We start from the raw sequence: 17,279 nt of genomic DNA, 5'->3' as shown, positions 1-17,279 counted from the left end.
CTCCCGGGGCGTCTGGGGCGGGGCCTCGGTAAGGGGCGGGGCCTCAGCCAGGGTCACACTAGGAAGAGGGGCACCAGTCGGGGCGGAGCCTCGATGGGGGCGGGGCTTCGTTCAGGGGCGGGACTTATCACAGGACGGGCCTCGATCGGGGCGTGGCTTCACTCAGGGGCGGCCCCCATTCAGGGGCGGGGCCTGTTCCCCGTGCCGTGCGCAGCCCGTCCTGTCCCGGCAGCCCCCGCGGCCCGCGCGGCGATGGCGGCGGCGGGCGCTGAGGAGCGGCGGGGGGCGGCGGGGCCGGAGCGCGCCCACAGCTCCGCTCCCGGCCCCGGCCCGCTGGGCTCGCTGCTCAGCCGCCTGCCGCTGGCGCCCGCCCCGGCCCCACGGCGCCGCACCGCCAGCCAGTGCAAGCCGGAGCCGCCGCTGCTGCGCACCAGCAAGCGCACTATCTACACGGCCGGGCGGCCGCCGTGGTACAGCGAGACCGGCGCGCCCGTAGATGAGGCCTTTGTCATCGGTGAGCGGTGGGACGGGGCCGGGGAGGGGATGGAGCCGGATCAGCAAGGAGATGGAGCCGAGAGCGGGCTGTGGAAGGGATGGAGGCCGGACCGGGGCCGGGGTCGGGCTGCGGTCGGGAATCGGGGAACGAGGCCCCGAGGGAGGGGCTGGGACCGGGCCGGAGCCGGAGCCGGATCTGGATCCGGGCCCGTGACGGATCCGGGCCGGGGCGGTGCCCCCGCCGCTCCCCGCAGGCCTGTGCGGCGGCAGCGCCTCCGGCAAGACCACGGTGGCGACGCGGATCATCGAGGCGCTGGACGTGCCCTGGGTCGTGCTGCTCTCCATGGACTCCTTCTACAAGGTGCGGGACGGGCCCCGGGCAGCGCCGAGCCGGGCCGACACGCCGGTTCCAGTGTACCGCTGGGTGCTGCCGGGGATCGGGCTGCGGGGATCGGGTGCGGTGGATGCCGGGATCCGGCACGGCGCTCAGCGGTGCCGGTGCTCGGGCTGCGGGGATCGGGTGCGGCACTGAGCAGGGCTGGGGTGCCGGTGGATGCCGGGATCCGGCACGGCCCTGAGCAGTGCCGGTGCCTGCAGGTGCTGGATGAGGGGCAGCAGGCGCTGGCAGCCCGCAGCGACTACAACTTCGACCACCCCGATGCCTTTGACTTCGAGCTGCTCGTCAATGTCCTGCGCAAGCTCAAGAAGGGCAAGAGCGTGAAGGTGCCGGTGTACGACTTCACCACACACAGCCGGCGCCGCGAGTGGGTGGGTGCCGGGGGCCGGGCTCAGTCTGGCTGGCAGGGTCCCGGGAACGGGGAACGCCTCTGGGCCTTGCAGGGTCCGGAGGGCCAAAGGGAGGGGGTGGCTGGGGTCATCAGGAATGGGGGACTCATTCATGGGAGACTGTGGGGAGATGTGCCAACAGGCCGGTGCAGATATGAGGGAGGGACTCGGTGGGCAGAGGTGCTGGGAGGATGGCACTGAGCAGAGGCTTGGGATCTGGAGCAAGGTTCGGGGTCCGTCCTGGCCTGGAGCATCATGCACAGGGATTGACTACAGCTCCAAGGCATTGGGTGCTGCAGGATGGTTATGGGGAGCCCCAGCAGAGTGGTGAGACCCCAGGGGGGTCAGAGCCCTGTGTCAGTGTTGGTGCTGCTGTGGCATGTGAGAGAAACAGGACAAACCCAGCTGCTGTCTGCCTGCAGAAAACAGTGTATGGGGCCAACGTCATCGTGTTTGAAGGGATCCTGGCCTTCGCCAACAAGGAGCTGCTCAAGGTATCGCTGCCTCAGGTGGCCGCTGGCCCGAGGGGATGCTGTGCTGCAGCAGGGCAGGCACCGGCCCTGGGTGCCACAGCAGTGGGGCTGTGGAGGGAGAGCTCACCGCCCTTGCTGACAGAGGCCTCGGGAGGTGATGCTGGGTGCCGCTGCGGGGTGGTGGAGGGACTAACGCAGGTGTGATGGGAGCTGCATAGGGGGTGCTCACCCCTCCCAGTTTTCCAGCTGCTGGACATGAAAGTGTTTGTGGACACGGACTCGGACATCCGGCTGGTGCGGCGGCTGCAGCGCGACATCATGGAGCGCGGGCGCGACGTGGCGGGCGTCATCAAGCAGTACAACAAGTTTGTGAAGCCAGCCTTCGAGCAGTACATCGAGCCCACCGTGCAGGTGGCCGACATCGTGGTGCCCAGGGGTGAGGCCCGAGCTGAGCCTGGCATGGGGAGCGGGTGCTGTGGGGCAGGTGGGTCAGCGCCCGCCCCACCTGCCTCCTCTGCTCCACCCGCAGGTGGGGAGAACTCCGTGGCACTGGACCTCATTGTGCAGCACGTGCACAGCCAGCTGGAAAAGGTGAGCTGGGGCTGAGGAGGGGAGGGGTCCTGCATGCGGAGGGCAGGATGTGGCTGCACACAGACCTGTGCTCTGGGAGCACCTGGGGGGTGTTGGCGTCACCTCTCTCTTCTCAAGAGGCCCCGGCATGGAGCTTGGGGGAGCAGATCGGTGCAGTGGGCACTGGGGAGGAGGGTGGGTAGCTGGGCTGTTGGGGTGGCTGTGCTGGCCTGTGAGTGACTGACAGGGTGTCTGTCCTTCCTGTTCCCCTGCGCTGCGCCGTGACCTCTGCACCACCAGCGGGAGATCACAGTCAGGTACGTGGGATCCAGGGCTGCACAGGAGCCTGTTCTGGGCTGGGGGGCTGCTGGCACCCACTGGGCTCTGTGTTCCTGCTGGCAGAGGTTTGCTGAGGTGCCTGAGCATAGCTGCTCCTCCCCAGGGCTGTGCTCAGCTCCTCAGGGCCTGTCTGGCTGCAGCCCTGGGCTCTGTGTGACACACCCCACACTGTGGCTGCTGCCTGTGGCCAGCTGCCTGCCCTGCTCCTGTCCCTGTCTGGAGCAGGGCTCCTCTCCTGGCTGCTGACTTACCCTGGGCTGCTCACTTCTGTGGGAGAAGTGCCCTGCATGGTCCCTGTTCCTGGCACTTCATGTTCCCTTTGGGCAGGACAGCCCTTGTCCCTTGTGGTGACAGCCCGGTCAGAGGCTGCAGCAGCTGTGGGTGTGCTCTGGGAGGTTCACCCCAATGTTTTTGGGCAGTCCAGCTCTGGGGTCTCATGCCTGCTACCAGACTTGGGGTGTTGCTCAGGATCCAGGGAAGGCCAAGCACGGTGCTGACCTTTCAGAGGGGTGTTTCTGGAGCCTTCCTTTGGCAGGGTGGCCCAGGGCTGTGGGTGTGTGTGTGCTGCACAGCTCTGAGCCCCTTCCTCCCTGCAGGGCAGCCCTGGCCTCGGCCCACCAAGGACAGCCCCTGCCCAAGACGCTGAGTGTCCTGGAGAGCACGCCGCAGGTGCGGGGCATGCACACCATCATCAGGTACATCCCTGCCAGCCCCTGCCCTGGCACACCACAGGGCCTGGCGTGAGTGTCTGCCCTCTGCCCTGGGGCTGCAGTCCTGGGGTTGGCCTGGAGCAGAATGGCTGAATGGAGCTGGATGGTTGGAGCAGAATGGCTGAATGGAGCTGGCCCTGGCCCCATGGGCTCTTCTCTGGTGACCAGAGCTCTGCCCTTCTGCTTTGGGTGGTTCCTGAGCCACAGACAGGCCTTTCCTGCAGTGGGAGGGGACTGGTTGGCTCTTTGCTCACTGGGGCACAGGTAGAGCAGCTGGTGGCATGGAGCAGGGTACCCCTTGCCCCTCTCCCAGGGCACTTGGTTTAGTGCTGGCTTAGAGAAGGGATCTGGGCAGCTGCTTCTGTGGCTTCACCACTCCTGATCTTTTCTTTCCCTTCTGGTGCTCCTTTTTCCAGGTGACAGTAGCATCAGTTAGTGAAGGCTCAAGGGCTGAGGCCTTTGGGACCATGGAGAGGTTCATTGTTTTTGCAGCTGCAGAGCCTGGCAGCCCCAGGCGTGTTTCCCCACGGCAGAGAGGGCATGTTGAGCTCAGTCAGGTCCTCCTATGGCACCTTTGTCTTGGTTTGGAAGGTGTCAGCTCATGGGTTTGTGAGGGACCTGGACAGGACTGAGTGCACTTTGAGTAAGCTTGCAGAGGATACCAGGTGGGGTGGGATGTGGATCTGCTGGGGAGCAGGAGGGCTCTGCAGAGGGGTTGGGGCACTCTGGATTGATGTGCTGAGACCAGCAGGGTCAGGGTCACCAAGGCCAAGTGCCAGGCCCTGCCCTTGGTCACAGCAGCCCCATGAAGCACTTCAGGCTGGGGCAGAGGGGCTGGAACGGCCATGGGGCCAATGGTGGACAGTGGCTCAACATGAGCCCAGGTGGGCAAGAGGCCGTTGGCACCTGGGCTGTGCCAGCTGGGCACTGCTGGGGCACCTCCAGGCTTGGGGACAGCTCTGGGCCCCTCCTGATAAAGGAGACATTGAGGGAGCGTGTCCAGGGCAGGGAATGGAGCCCCAGGAGGGGCTGAGGGAGCTGGGAAGTGGCTCAGGCTGGAGAAAAGGAGGTTCAAGGGAGACCTTCTTGTTCTCTATAGCTTCCTGACAGGAGGATGCAGCCAGGTGAGGGTCAGGCTATGCTCCATGGAGAAAGGGACAGGACAAGAGGAAGCTGCCTCAGGCTGCCCCAGAGGAGATTTAGGTTGGATATTGGGAGCAGTTTCTTCATGGGAAGAGTTTTCCAGCCTCAGCACAGCTGCTCCAGGTGGTGATGGAGTCCCCATCCCTGATGGAATTCAGAAACCCTGTGGAAGTGGCACTTGAGGGTGTGGGCTGGTGGTGGCCTTGGCAGTGCTGGGGAGCAGCTGAGCTGGATCTCAAAGGGCTTTTCCAACCCAATTTATGGTGTTCTGATGCTCATGGCCACATCCAGGCTGGACACCTCCTTTCCTTCTCCTGACTCCTTCCTCCTGTGGAAGCACAGGCCCCAGGGCAGGTCCTGGCAGTAGGAGCGGTGATGTGGCACCTCAGGTGTGCCAGGCAGAGCCCTGTGCCAGTGCCCTGTCCCTCCCCTGGGCTGTGGCTCCACCTTGGTAGCACAAGTGCTTGGTGACCTTAATCCGTGAGCCGCATTTGCTGCACCTCCGTGTGCAGTTAGTTATTGCATCTTAGCAGATCTGTGTCGTGTCTTTATTAATGTATTTCATGTTTAGACTCATGTGTTTTATTATTTTTTATCAGTGAAACAACCTCGCAACTGTGAGTTCTACAGTCTTTCATTAGCAAAACACAAAATAGCTAGCTGTCTTTTGTTACAAAGCCTTTTAAGACTAAATTATCTAATTAAAAAATAATACTGAGATTATTTTCCCTTTTAACCTAGTAACTCTCTCAAAGCTTACAATGTAGACTTTTCTGTCTAATTACAAAGCATCACCCAAACCTGTGAAAAAGAAGAAAAAGGTAAAAAAGAACAACTTACTTCTGCCCTAAAACCTCCATCTTCATATTTAATTTCTATATTCTAAAACCCTAAATTCTGTTTTTCACCCTGTTATATTACACACTTCTAACCAACTACACACTCATAATCCTAGTGCTATTAATTAATTTTAAAAGTCTTCTCCACAACCTCAAGTCAAATACAGCACTCTCTTACGCGTCTGTGCCTTTTAGCACAGAAAATTTAAAATTCTCAACATGTGAAGTTCAACATCACGCAGTGGTTTGGGTGGGACGGGGGTCCTGGTCACCTGCTGCTGCCCAGTGTGTGGGGGCTGCCCTCCCTGGCACAGCCCTTCCCCTGCCCTGCTTGTGCCCTGGGCAGGGAGAAGCTTCATGGTTGTGTCTGCGCTGGGGTTCCCCATCCCCAGAGGTGTCACTGTTAGGTTGGATGTGAGATGTCATCAGGGTTTGAGCCCCTCCATACAGAGGAATCTCTGCAGGAGCAGTGTGGGGCCTGTCCCAGCCAGGCAGGGGCCAGCACAGCTGGCTGGGTGCCAGTGGGCACAGCTGGGACAGGCTGCAGGGGAGGCTGCAGGGGAGGCTGCAGGGGAGGCTGCAGGGGAGGCTGTGGCCCGTGCTGCTCCCAGCACAGCTGGCTGGGTCCCAGTGGGCACAGCTGGGACAGGACAGGCTGCAGGGGAGGCTCTGGCTCGTGCTGCTCCCAGGCTGCTGTGGGTGGATGTGTGGGTGCAGCCCACCCGTGAGTGCTTGCTGACAGCTCACACTGGGAGCCGTAGGCAGGCTCTTCCAGACCAGAGCTGTTTTATTTGCCTTTCTTTGGGGTGCTGGCTGTGCCCAGGGGTTTGGGGGTGTCTGTGTGCCATGGTCACTGCAGATGCTCAGCTGTGAGTGACCCTGGAATGGCTGCAGGAGCACACGAGGACAGCAGTGACTGCTCGTCCTCCTCCACACGCCTCAGCGGGGCTGTCTGTCATCCACCGAGGTGTAAGAAACGGCAGATGATGTCTTAAAATACAGAGTAAAAATATTCAATATCCTTCTGCCTCTTCAGGAGTGTTGCCAGCTCCACTTCTTCCATCTGGGAACGGGCAGGTGTCTGTGAGACTTCTTTGTCCTCGTGTTCCCCACGAGGCTGGTGGCCAGGGTACTCCTAGTAGGAGCAGTCATCTACTTTCCCTCTGCTGTGGGGTTAGTGCCCTGCATGCAGGGCTGGCTTACCCCTCCTGGGCGAGGGCAGAGGTTTCCTGGGCAGTGCAGCCCCATGGCAGCTTTGTTCTGGTTTGTGTCTGTTTTACATCTCGGTGCCTTCAGTGCATCAGAGCTGTGAGAAGGGCACACCATGGGTATTTCAGAGTCACCTGGTTCTTAGCAGTGCTTTATCTCTGACTCGGGACATAGAGGGGGGAGCTGGGGACATGTGCAACTCTTTTCTGTCACCCAGCGTGCTCAGCCATGGTGCACTATGTCCCCTTCCACAGCAGGGTCCTATCCTATCCTGGCTCTGCTCCTGTTCCACCCCGGGCTCCCCAGCCCTCACCCACTGCTCCTGAGTTTGTGCTGCCCCTGATGGTCCTGCCTGACCTGTCCCTACTCCCCGTTCTCTCCCTGCTCTCTCTGATGGCTCTGAGTGGTGTTGCACCTCCCTCCAGGGTAGCTAAGCCACTCTCTTGCCTCTGTAGTCCTGTCTAGGACAGAAGCTGAGGTGTCAGTGAGCCCCACAGTGCTGGTGGTCACTGACTGTCACTCCAGGAGTGCTCTGGCTCCCACAGCCCGGGGCTGCTGCCCATGCTGGTTGGCCCCTGGAGCCCCACGTGTGGTCTGCAAGGGATGGCAGGAGCTCTGTTCCCACCTCACCTGTGTCATCCCTCCCAGGAACAAGGACACGACCAGGGACGAGTTTATCTTCTACTCCAAGCGCCTGATGCGGCTGCTGATCGAGCATGCCTTGTCCTTCCTGCCCCTGAAGGTGAGTGCCCACTGCTGGGGGCAGCCCCAGCCCCAGCCCAGCTCCCCTCTGGGTGCCCCTGACGGCTCTGGCTGCCCCCACTCTGTGCTCCCCTCCTGCAGTCGGTCACGGTGGAGACGCCGCAGGGCACCACGTACGAGGGGAAGCGGTTCCACAGGCAGCGGGTGAGGCACGACCCCAGCTCCTGCTCCCGTGGGAGCACTGCTCCTGGCCCAGCAGGCACCAGGAGCACCCAGCACGTGTCCCTGCCCTTTCCCAGATCACGGGCGTGTCCATCCTGCGGGCAGGTGAGACCATGGAGCAGGCCCTGACCGCCGTGTGCAAGGACATCCGCCTGGGCAAGATCCTCATCCAGACCAACCTGGACACGGGGGAGCCCGAGGTGAGTCCTGCTGCAGCCTGGCACGCACAGCCGTGCCCTGCTGGCACGCCACCAACCCTTCCTTCCCTCGCCAGCTGCACTACCTGCGCCTGCCCAAGGAGATCAGCGAGGACTACGTGATCCTCATGGACAGCACGGTGTCCACGGGGGCCGCGGCCATGATGGCCGTGCGCGTGCTGCTGGTGAGGCCCGGCCTGGGGCTGGGGCTGGGGCTGGGGCAGGGATCCTGTGCCCCGCCGGGCTCTCACAGCCCCCTGTGCCGCAGGACCACGACGTGCAGGAGGACAGGATCTTCCTGCTCTCGCTGCTGATGGCGGAGATGGGCGTGCACTCGGTGGCCTACGCCTTTCCCCGCGTCCGCATCATCACCACCGCCGTGGACAAGCGGGTCAACGAGGAGTTCCACATCATCCCGGGCATCGGTGAGGGGCCGGGGTGTGCTGCGCCTCTGCCTGGGGCCAGCAGCCCTGGGGGCAGCCCTGCAGCCACACCAGAGGGACGCCGGTGGGGCTGGCACTGCTGCCCCTCACTTTGTCCCTTTGTCTTCCTGCCAGGTAACTTTGGAGACAGATACTTTGGCACCGACGGCCCCTCGGCCTGGTGTGACAGCGACAGCGTGGACTGCTGAACTGGCTGGCCTCAGGACCGGGGGCTGGGCTGGCTGCAGGGCTGGCTGCAGGGCTGGCTCCATCCCTGCCCCCAGGAGAGGCCCTGAGCTGCAGCCGTGCCCACCTGCCAGCCCCAGCTCTCCAGACCTGCACGACAAGGCCCTGCTGCTGGTCTCGCTCTGCCCCCAAGGACCAATCCTCCCCAGGGAGGAGGACAAGAGAGGGATGGCCTCTCCTGGGACCACGGAGAGGGGATATTTAGGGACATTCCTTGCTCCCAGAGCCCTGGCTCTGGGGCTGGGCCAGCCGTGCCTGCAGAGGGAGAGGTGGCCTCCCCGCGGCTGTGCCTGAGGGGTGCTCACCTTCTGCCCAGGGGAACGGTGCAGTCCAGGCCAGCTCCATGCCTGGAATCCGTATTTATTTGTATTTATTGTGGGCAGCCCCCGGCTCCAGCGGGACCCTCTGACATCAGGGACTGGGCCTCGCGGATCCACCCCGTCCCTGCAATCCACACTCCATCCATGGCCCCAGGAGCTGGGGGCCGGCATGGGGCTGGCTGCCTTCCCGGTGCTGCTGGTGCCCGGGGAGCGCTGAGGTGTCCCCGGTGCTGCCCTTGTTGCTCAGGTTCTTTTTCCAAAGGGCAGCGGCAGCCTTGTCCCCCTCGCCCCGCCACCGGCGGCAGCAGGAAGGTCCGGGGCTCTGTCCCGGGCCCGGCCATGCCGCCGTCCCCCCCTCGCCGCCGTTTTGTACCAATAAAGGAGCAGCGCGATGCCCGTGTGCCGCCTCCTGCTGCCGCCGGACCGGGGCGGGCGGTGGGGCCGGGCTGGGCCGTGCCCTGTACCGGATGTCGCCGGGACGGGCCGTGCCCTGTGCCGGCTGTCACCGGGCTGGGCCGTGCCCTGTACCGGATGTCGCCGGGACGGGCCGTGCCCCGGGTGTCACCAGGCTGGGCCGTGCCCTGTACTGGGTGTCGCCGGGCCGGGCTGTACTCTGTACCGGGTGTCTCCGGGCGGGCCGGGCCCTATGCCGAGTGTCGCCTGGCCGGGCCGTGCCCTGTACCGGGTCGCGGGCGGCGCCTGCGCAGAGCGGCGGCGGAAGCGGCGGCGGGCAGGCCCGTAGCGGCGGGGCAGGCCCGTGGCGGTCGCTGCCGCGTCCCGTGCGACCCCGCGAGCCTCGGGCGGCCATGGCGGAGCCCCCGCGGCCGCAGCGGAAGCTGTCCCGGGTCGGGGAGAGCCTGTACCGCGTGCTGGGGCTGCAGAAGGGCAGCTCCCCCGAGGAGATCAAGAAGGCCTATCGGTACGGGGGGGTCCGGCGGGGCCGGTCTGGGAGCCCCGGCACGAGGGGCCGTCCCGCCAGCGCGGCCGGGATCCCGTCCGGACGGTCCCGGTCCCGTCCCGGCGGCCAGGGTCTGTTCCGGGAAGTGAGGCTGTGACGCGATACCGGGGGCCCTGCAGGGTGTGGGCTGTCCCGGGCAGCGGGGCTGTGAGCCCGTGCCGGGGGTCCTGCGGGGCTGTGGGCCCATACCGGGGGTCCCGGCTCCATCGCGGGGCTGTGGGCTGTCCCGGCAGTGGGGCTGTGACCCTGTGCCGGGGGTCACGGCTCCATGCAGGGGCTGAGGACTGCCTGGGCAGCAGAGCTGTGGGCCCATACCGGGGGTCCTGCAGGGCTGTGGGCCCATACCGGGAGTCCTGTGGGGTGTGGGCTGTCCCAGGCAGTGAGGCTGTGAGCCCGTACCGGGGATCCTGGCTCCATGCGGGGCTGTGGGCTGTCCCGGCAGTGGGGCTGTGACCCTGTGCCGGGGGTCACGGCTCCATGCAGGGGCTGAGGGCTGCCCGGGCAGCAGAGCTGTGGGCCCATGCCGGGGGTCCTGTGGGGGTGTCCTGGGCAGCGGGGCTGTGAGCCCATGCCGGGGGTCCTGTGGGGGTATCCTGGGCAGCAGGACTGTGAGCCCATGCCGGGGGTCCCCCCGCTGCACCCGCAGGAAGCTGGCCCTCAAGTACCACCCCGACAAGAACCCCGATGATCCAGCGGCTGCCGAGCGCTTCAAGGAGATCAACAGCGCCCACGCCACGCTCAGCGATGTGGACAAGCGCCGCCTGTACGACCAGTACGGCTCCCTCGGCCTCTACGTGGCCGAGCAGTTCGGCGACGATGCTGTCCGGCACTACTTCCTCATGTCCAAGTGGTGGTTCCAGGTGAGCCCGGTGTCCCTGGGGCTGCCTGGTGGGGCTGGTGGGCTGGGTGAGCTCAGGGCTTTGCCCTGCTGCCAGGCTGGTGTTGGACTGGGCTCTCAGGACTGGTGTGATGGGTCAGGGGCTCGGGTGGGCTCACAGCACGTCTGTCCCTGATGCAGGCACTGGTGCTGTGCTGCGGGGCCCTCACCTGCTGCTGCTGCTGCTGCTGCTGCTTCTTCTGCTGTGGGAAGTGCTGCCAGCCCAAGGAGGATGAGTCCTACAAGTACGTGGACCCCAAGGACCTGGAGGCGCAGATGCGGGCAGAGGACAGCGGTGAGTCAGGCGGGAGCCCGGCAGCTGGGAGCGCCTGTGTTTGCTTTGTGGGGGCTCTGGGGTCTCCCGTGTCCCATCTCGTGTGGGGACAGAGTTCTTGCTCAGGCCTTGGTTTGGCTTTAGCCACAGCTCTTACTTCCAGACAGCCCTTGGTGTTTCCTGCGTGGGCCAGGGTTGGTGGCAGTGGCAGAGGGAGCCCCTGCATGGGCCGTGGGTGCACCTTCTCCTTCTCTCTGGACAAAGGCCCCCTGAACAGGCCTGAAGCTTAGAGACCCTTTGGGGCACAGAGCACGGGAAGAGCAGCTGTGTTCCTGGCACTGGCCATACGGGTGTCAGTGGGGCTGGGTGGCTCCTGCAGCTTCCCTTGGGGTCGGGGCACTCTGCACTGGCCAGGGCTGTGGGGGCTTTGGGCTGTGGGAGGCAGTGCTGTGGCATTCCTGCTCCCTGGCACCTCCAGCTGGGGCTGAGGCACTGATGTGAGCTTTCCTTTGCAGATCCTCCGGGCCCTGTGGTAGCGCAGCCCCCGCCTGCCAGCACGGAGCCGCTGCCAGCCAGCGCCAGGAGCGATGCCTGAGGCCGGCCCCACCCCGCCGGCTCCCAGCGCTGGGCAGGATCCTCCTCCCTTGGGACTGTCACTTTCCGGGACCACGGTCCCGCCCCCGGGCTGCCTCATCGGCCTCGGAGGGATAGAATCTCAGGTTAATTTGGCCAGCATCAATGCACAGGCTGCCGGGCCCCTGCTCGAACTCCAGGGCAATGCCCCCGTGTCCAGCAGTGGTGGTGGCAGTGGCCTGGAGCCCGTGCTGCCGTGGCCCCTCGAGTGCCTTGCCCGTGCCCAGGTCGGGCACCGAGCCCCGGGCACGAGCAGAGATGCTCCGGGCCGAGCTCTGTAGCTCTGTGAGACCATTAGCACTGTAACCTCGGGGCTGGGCTGAGCCCGCCCCTCTGCAGCCCTCCCGACGGGTGCTGGGTGCCAAACGCTGCTGTGGGCTTGGGGTGCTCCTGCGTGTGCCCCTTCTCTCTGCCCTCTGGGATTGTCTGGGTTTTGTGGGCACCATTAAAGGCCGACGGGAGGGGAGCATGTGTGTGTGTGTGCCTGGGCTCTGTCCAGGGCAGCAGGATGTGCCTCTGCCCGGTGTTTCCATGCTGGGGCTGTGCTCATGGATCCTGCGGGTGCTGGACTAACCGGGGTGTGGAATGGAGTGAATGCCACCTGTGTCCTGTGTCCTGTCCCCCACCCGGTGCCACTCTCTGTGCCCTGCTGCTGCTTCTGCAGCTCTGCTCTCCCCACTCCTGCTGCTGCAGTCTCAGAGCCGTGCTCCTGCCCCCTGCTCCTGCCCTCTGCTCCTGCCCCCTGCTCCTGCCCCCTGCTCCTGCCCCTGCTCCCGCCCCCTGCTCCTGCCCCCTGCTCCTGCCCCCCTGCTCCTGCCCCCTGCTCCTGCCCCCTGCTCCTGCCCCTGCTCCTGCCCCTGCTCCTGCCCCCCTCCCTGTGGAGCTCCCTGCGGAGGGCCGGCACCAAGGGGTGGCACCGAGGGACACGGGGAGCCGCTTGCTCGTTCTTCCCATCTCTGGTCGGTCACTGCCTCTGCCCGCGGCTGCATGGGCTCTGCCTCACTCCCTAAATATAGCCAGGGTGCCAGGGCGAGTGGGGATGGAGTGTCCTGGCACCAGCCCCTCTGCTCTGCCCTTCAGGGGGGCTGGCACGGTGGGATCAGCGGGACCCCAGCCTCGCGCAGCCCTGCTGCCTGCACAGCGGGGCACATTGTCCTCAGCGTGACTGCCGGCCCTGCAGCCCCTGCACCAGCCCTGCAGCCCCTGCACCGGCCAGCCCTGCAGCCCCTGCACCAGCCCTGCAGCCCCTGCACCAGCCCTGCAGCCCCTGCACCGGCCCTGCAGCCCCTGCACCAGCCCTGCAGCCCCTGCACCAACCCTGCAGCCCCTGCACCAACTTTGCAGCCCCTGCACCAGTCCTGCCGGTCCTGCAGCCCCTGCACCAGCCCTGCAGCCCCTGCACCAGCCCTGCAGCCCCAGCCCTGCAGCCCCTGCACCAACCCTGCAGCCCCTGCACGAGCCGGCCCTGCTCCCCCGAACCCCGGCCGCTCCTCCCGGGCAGGGATCCGCGGGTCCGGAACGCAGCCGGTGTCCGGTGCCGGGCCCGGCCGGTCCCGAGGGAGGGCAGGAGCGGTGACTCAGTGTCACCCGACGCCGCCGACAGCTGCGGCCCCGGCGGGGCGGGGGCGGCTAAAATTAGCGCGGGGGGCCGGGGCCGGGGCCGAAACAAAGCGGGCAGCGGGCGGCCGGAGCGGAGCGGCGGGACAGAGCCGGGCCGGGCCGGGCCGGGACCGCGGCCATGAACTTCGCCGTGGGGCTGAAGCCGCTTCTGGCGGAGGCGCGGAGCATGGAGAGCCTGGAGAAGCAGCTCATCTGCCCCATCTGCCTGGAGATGTTCTCCAAGCCCGTTGTCATCCTGCCCTGCCAGCACAACCTCTGCCGCAAGTGCGCCAACGACGTTTTCCAGGTGGGAGCCGCGGTGGGGCGGGGGGAGGCACCGGGAGCTCGGTCCCTGGGACCCCAGCCCGGCGGGGCTGGCCCCGTTATCCCGCGATCCCCGGCCAGCGGGGCCGAGGGGCGGGCGGCACCAGGAGCACCGGGATCCTCTTCACGGGGGCCTGGTCTGGCGCTGGCGCCGGGAATCCCGGCCCCGGGAGCAGCCGCTGGCAGGGGACGGTGAACGGGGAGCAGGGGCCGTGTCCGAGCCCCGGTTTGTGCCCACACCCGTGGCCGTGCTCTTGTCTCCATCTCTGTCTCCGTGCCCGTGGCCGCGCTCGGGTCCGTGCCGGGGGCTGTGGAGCGGAGATCCGGGGGGGGCGGGAGGCACCGGGGGTGCGGGGGTACCGGGGGTGCCGCCGCCGTGACCCCCCGCGTCCCCCCCAGGCCTCCAACCCGCTGTGGCAGTCGCGGGGCTCCAGCGCGGTGCCGTCGGGCGGGCGGTTCCGGTGCCCGTCGTGCCGGCACGAGGTGGTGCTGGACCGGCACGGGGTGTACGGACTGCAGCGGAACCTGCTCGTGGAGAACATCATCGACATCTACAAGCAGGAGTCGGCCCGGTCCGGAGGCGCGGGGACCCCGGGGCGGGGCGGGGTGGCCGTACCTGCGGGGGGCAGCGAGCCCACGAGAGGGCTGGGGTGGGATCGCGACAGGACCTGGGGAGTCATGGGGGCCGTGCAGGGCCAGGGAATATCCCTGGGGCCGCGGCTGTCTCCGGGGACAGAGGCGTTTCTGGTGCCAGCAGTGTCCCTGGGGCTGAAGGGTCCCGGGGAGCCGGAGGTGTCTCAGGGCTGGGCAGGACCCGGGGCTGGCGCTGGCTCTGAAGCTGGGGTGTGTCTCTGAAGCCGGGGTGTCTCTGGGGCCGGGGTGTCTCTGAAGCTGGGGTGTCTCTGGGGCCGGGGTGTCTCTGGGGCCGGGGTGTCTCTGGGGCCGGGGTGTCTCTGGGGCCGGGGTGCCTCCCTGACGCCCCCAACCCCTGCAGACCCCTTCACGCCAAGGCTGAGCAGCACCTCATGTGCGAGGAGCACGAGGACGAGCGCATCAACATCTACTGCCTGCGCTGCGAGGCGCCCACCTGCTCGCTGTGCAAGGTGTTCGGGGCGCACAAGGACTGCGAGGTGGCCCCGCTGCCCGCCGTCTACCAGCGACAGAAGGTAGAAGGGGCGGCCCTGGGGTTCTCGGGGGGCCGGGGGTACCCCCAGAGCCACCCTCACACCCACCCTCACCCCCAGAGCGAGCTCAGCGACGGCATCGCCATGCTGGTGGCGGGGAACGACCGCATCCAGGCCATCATCACGCAGATGGAGGAGATCTGCCACACCATCGAGGTGGGCACCGAGGGATGCAGCGGAGGGAGGGGGTGGCACTGGGAGTGCCCAGCCCCGGCACTCTGCTGGGGCACACGGAGCAGCCCTGCAGCAGTGCCAGCTGAGGGATGTGCTGGGCACACGGAGCAGCCCTGCAGCAGTGCCAGCTGAGGGATGTGGTGGCACTGGGATTGCCCACCCCCGGGGCCGTGCCGGGCACACGGAGCAGCCCTGCAGCCGGGCAGTGCCAGCTCCGGTGACACTGGGAGTGCCCATCCCTGGGGCTGTGCTGGGCACACGGAACAGCCCTGCCTTCGGGCTGTGCCAGCTGAAGGATGTGGTGGCACTGAGAATGCCCAGCCCCGGGGCCGTGCCGGGCACACGGAGCAGCCCTGCAGCCGGGCCGAGATGGAGGGGTGTGCCGGGCACACGGAGCAGCCCTGCAGCCGGGCAGTGCCAGCTCCGGTGGCACTGGGAATGCCCATCCCCGGGGCCGTGCCGGGCACACCGAGCAGCCCCGGCCCGTCCCGTCCCGTCCCGCAGGAGAACGGCAGGCGGCAGAAGCAGCACCTGGGGCTGCGCTTCGATGCGCTCTACGGCATCCTGGAGGAGCGCAAGAAGGAGCTGCTGCAGAGCATCGCCGCCGAGCAGGAGGCCAAGCTGCAGCGGGTCCGCGGGCTCATCCGCCAGTACGGAGACCACCTGGAGGCCTCCTCCAAGCTGGTGGAGTCGGCCATCCAGGCCATGGAGGAGCCCCAGATGGCCGTGTACCTGCAGGTGCTGCCGGGGATCGGGGGCTGGGGCAGCCCGGGGGCAGGGTGGTGGGGCCGTGGCGCCCTGAGGGGCAGGGGGCTGCTCACAGGGGCTGTGCTCACCCAAAAGGATCTGTGGGTGCCCCTGGATGTGCAGGGGTGCACCTGTGCTGGGGGTGATGTCCGGGAAACACTGATCCCCCCTCGTTTTCCTTCACAGCACTCCAAGGAACTCCTGAAAAAGTGAGTGGGGACAATGGGGGGAAAAGGCTCTTGGCTGGAAAAGGCCCTGCAGCCCCCGGGGTGCCTCTGCCCTGCAGGATCACAGACATGTCCAAGGCATCAATGAGCAGCCGCCCTGAGCCCGGCTACGAGAACATGGACCACTTCTCCATCAACGTGGACTACGTGGCTGAGATGCTGAGGACCATCGAGTTCCAGACAGGTGCCTGCCCTGGGCAAATGGCTGTGCTGCCCCAGGGGCACTGGGGCTGCCAGGGCTGCCAGGGCCCCAGGCAGAGCCCCCTCACCACATGCCCTGTCTGAGGATGTGACCCCCACCTGCAGCCCCACCCAGGGTCAGCCCTGCCCCAGGCTCTCCCTGGTTCCCGCACTGGGCTGGTCACATTCCTCTGGGAACACCCTGGAGTGTCCTGGGGTGTCCCATGATGCGGGAAGGTCCCACCTGAGCTCTCCCTGCACACAGAGCCCCTGGGCGAGGATGAGGGGGATGCACCTGGGGATGGCAGCGAGGCTGCAGCAGACGAGGAGCGGCTGGACAGCCTGGAGGTGCCCGAGGCTGCTGAAGGTGAGTGTCTGCCATGACTGCCCAGGGCAGTGTCCATGCTCCCCGTGGGGCAGCAGGCTCCTTCAGGGTGCTGGGACATCCCTGCCTCGACCTTGTCCCTCTCTCCCTCCGCAGATGTGGGGCCGAGGCAGAAGCCAGCGAGCTCTCCCCATGGTGAGACCCCCGTGGGGAGTGAGATGGGCACGGCCACGGGGGGTTGTGGGGCAGAGGAGACCCCCTGGGAGTGGGGATGGGGGCGTGCAGGGCCAGGTCACACCCCAGGCTCCCCCAGGCCATCCCTGTGTCCCTGCTGCAGGGGGTGGGAAGGGGATCCCGGGGTCACAGGGCTCAGGCTGCTTTTCTGCACAGGTCAGCACTGAAGTGAGGCCTTGGGGTAAGGCCGGCATGCCCTCAGCTCTGCCTGTCCCTGTCACACCCGGCTATCCCTGTCCCTGGCTGTGGCCATCCCGCACTCTCCATCCCTGCTGCTGGAATTGCCCCGATGGGCGCTGTCTCTCTCCAACATTAAAAGTGTGTGAGGACCCGTTGTGCCGTGCGCTGCGTGGGTGGGATGGAAGCCAGGGCCGCTCTCAGGATCTGGCCCGGCGCAGCCCCTGCCCCATCACCCAGCAGTGCCCCCGGGCCTCGGGCGGGGCGCTGAGACCCCCGAGCCCCGGTGCAAGGCGGGCTTTGAGCCCCGGGCCCGGTGAGCGGCTCTGCCCTGCCCACAGCCCCTGCCGGGGGGCGGCGACCCTCCGGTGCTTCATCCCACTGCCCCGCCCGGTGCCCGCGGCAGCCCCGGGAGCCGGGATGGGCCGGGAGCGCGGAGCAGACACGGGCGGGATGGGATAAGGGGATGGGATAAGGGGATGGGATGGGATGGGATGGGATGGGAGCAGACACGGCCGGGATGGGCCCGGAGCAGACACGGGCAGGATGAGCCGGCTGGGTACACACGGCAGGGATGGGCTGGGTACACACGGAGCCACCGCAGCGCTGCCCGGGGCCGCTCCCCCGGGAGCCGCGGCTGCGTCACCGCCGGCCCGGAGCCGAGGCGGCAGCGCAGCCGGTGATGCTCATGGC

The 17,279-nt window shown here is 66.5% G+C and overlaps 3 protein-coding genes across 6 annotated transcripts; all 3 read left to right on the top strand.

Moving 5' to 3' along the window:
* The first annotated feature begins 232 nt into the window (after positions 1–232).
* On the top strand, positions 233–9,065 carry LOC135446280 (uridine-cytidine kinase-like 1). 2 transcript variants are annotated; one of them, XM_064710038.1, is made up of 15 exons: positions 233–514; positions 750–856; positions 1,093–1,263; positions 1,704–1,775; positions 2,001–2,190; positions 2,284–2,345; positions 2,625–2,641; positions 3,260–3,358; positions 7,213–7,306; positions 7,408–7,470; positions 7,566–7,688; positions 7,763–7,870; positions 7,954–8,110; positions 8,243–8,324; positions 8,356–9,065. In XM_064710038.1, exons 1-14 carry the CDS (start codon positions 253–255, stop codon positions 8,314–8,316), a joined length of 1,599 nt encoding a protein of 532 aa, XP_064566108.1. In that variant the 5' UTR covers positions 233–252; the 3' UTR covers positions 8,317–8,324; positions 8,356–9,065. The 2 variants fall into 2 exon arrangements, with proteins under 2 accessions (XP_064566108.1, XP_064566107.1); XM_064710037.1 differs by having other exon boundaries at positions 8,243–9,065.
* Positions 9,066–9,277: 212 nt separating this feature from the next.
* On the top strand, positions 9,278–11,881 carry DNAJC5G (DnaJ heat shock protein family (Hsp40) member C5 gamma). Its single transcript, XM_064710041.1, has 4 exons — positions 9,278–9,592; positions 10,278–10,491; positions 10,650–10,803; positions 11,298–11,881. Exons 1-4 carry the CDS (start codon positions 9,480–9,482, stop codon positions 11,375–11,377), a joined length of 561 nt encoding a protein of 186 aa, XP_064566111.1. The 5' UTR covers positions 9,278–9,479; the 3' UTR covers positions 11,378–11,881.
* Positions 11,882–13,138: 1,257 nt separating this feature from the next.
* TRIM54 (tripartite motif containing 54) lies at positions 13,139–16,731 on the top strand. 3 transcript variants are annotated; one of them, XM_064707155.1, is made up of 10 exons: positions 13,139–13,321; positions 13,738–13,910; positions 14,333–14,504; positions 14,583–14,678; positions 15,201–15,434; positions 15,630–15,652; positions 15,730–15,854; positions 16,116–16,217; positions 16,332–16,370; positions 16,566–16,731. In XM_064707155.1, the coding sequence occupies exons 1-10, from the start codon at positions 13,154–13,156 to the stop codon at positions 16,574–16,576; spliced, it is 1,143 nt and encodes a 380-aa protein (XP_064563225.1). In that variant the 5' UTR covers positions 13,139–13,153; the 3' UTR covers positions 16,577–16,731. The 3 variants fall into 3 exon arrangements, with proteins under 3 accessions (XP_064563225.1, XP_064563223.1, XP_064563224.1); XM_064707153.1 differs by having other exon boundaries at positions 14,333–14,678; XM_064707154.1 differs by lacking the exon at positions 16,332–16,370 and having other exon boundaries at positions 14,333–14,678.
* The last annotated feature ends 548 nt before the right edge of the window (positions 16,732–17,279 follow it).

This window comes from Zonotrichia leucophrys, chromosome 3 (genome assembly GCF_028769735.1).
Source record: "Zonotrichia leucophrys gambelii isolate GWCS_2022_RI chromosome 3, RI_Zleu_2.0, whole genome shotgun sequence".
Taxonomy (NCBI): Eukaryota; Metazoa; Chordata; class Aves; order Passeriformes; family Passerellidae; genus Zonotrichia; species Zonotrichia leucophrys.
The sequence above is the reverse complement of the archived record's forward strand: the minus strand, read 5'-3'. Positions and strand labels throughout refer to the sequence as shown.

Coding starts and splice junctions, on each gene's coding strand:
- LOC135446280 (XM_064710038.1), top strand. CDS start 253: ATGGCGGCGGCGGGCGCTGAGGAGCGGCGGGGGGCGGCGGGGCCGGAG. Junction 857..1,092: donor CCATGGACTCCTTCTACAAG/GTGCGGGACGGG, acceptor CGGTGCCTGCAG/GTGCTGGATGAGGGGCAGCA. Junction 8,111..8,242: donor CCACATCATCCCGGGCATCG/GTGAGGGGCCGG, acceptor TCTTCCTGCCAG/GTAACTTTGGAGACAGATAC.
- DNAJC5G (XM_064710041.1), top strand. CDS start 9,480: ATGGCGGAGCCCCCGCGGCCGCAGCGGAAGCTGTCCCGGGTCGGGGAG. Junction 9,593..10,277: donor GAGATCAAGAAGGCCTATCG/GTACGGGGGGGT, acceptor CTGCACCCGCAG/GAAGCTGGCCCTCAAGTACC. Junction 10,492..10,649: donor TGTCCAAGTGGTGGTTCCAG/GTGAGCCCGGTG, acceptor TCCCTGATGCAG/GCACTGGTGCTGTGCTGCGG.
- TRIM54 (XM_064707153.1), top strand. CDS start 13,154: ATGAACTTCGCCGTGGGGCTGAAGCCGCTTCTGGCGGAGGCGCGGAGC. Junction 15,435..15,629: donor AGATGGCCGTGTACCTGCAG/GTGCTGCCGGGG, acceptor TTTCCTTCACAG/CACTCCAAGGAACTCCTGAA. Junction 15,653..15,729: donor TCCAAGGAACTCCTGAAAAA/GTGAGTGGGGAC, acceptor TCTGCCCTGCAG/GATCACAGACATGTCCAAGG.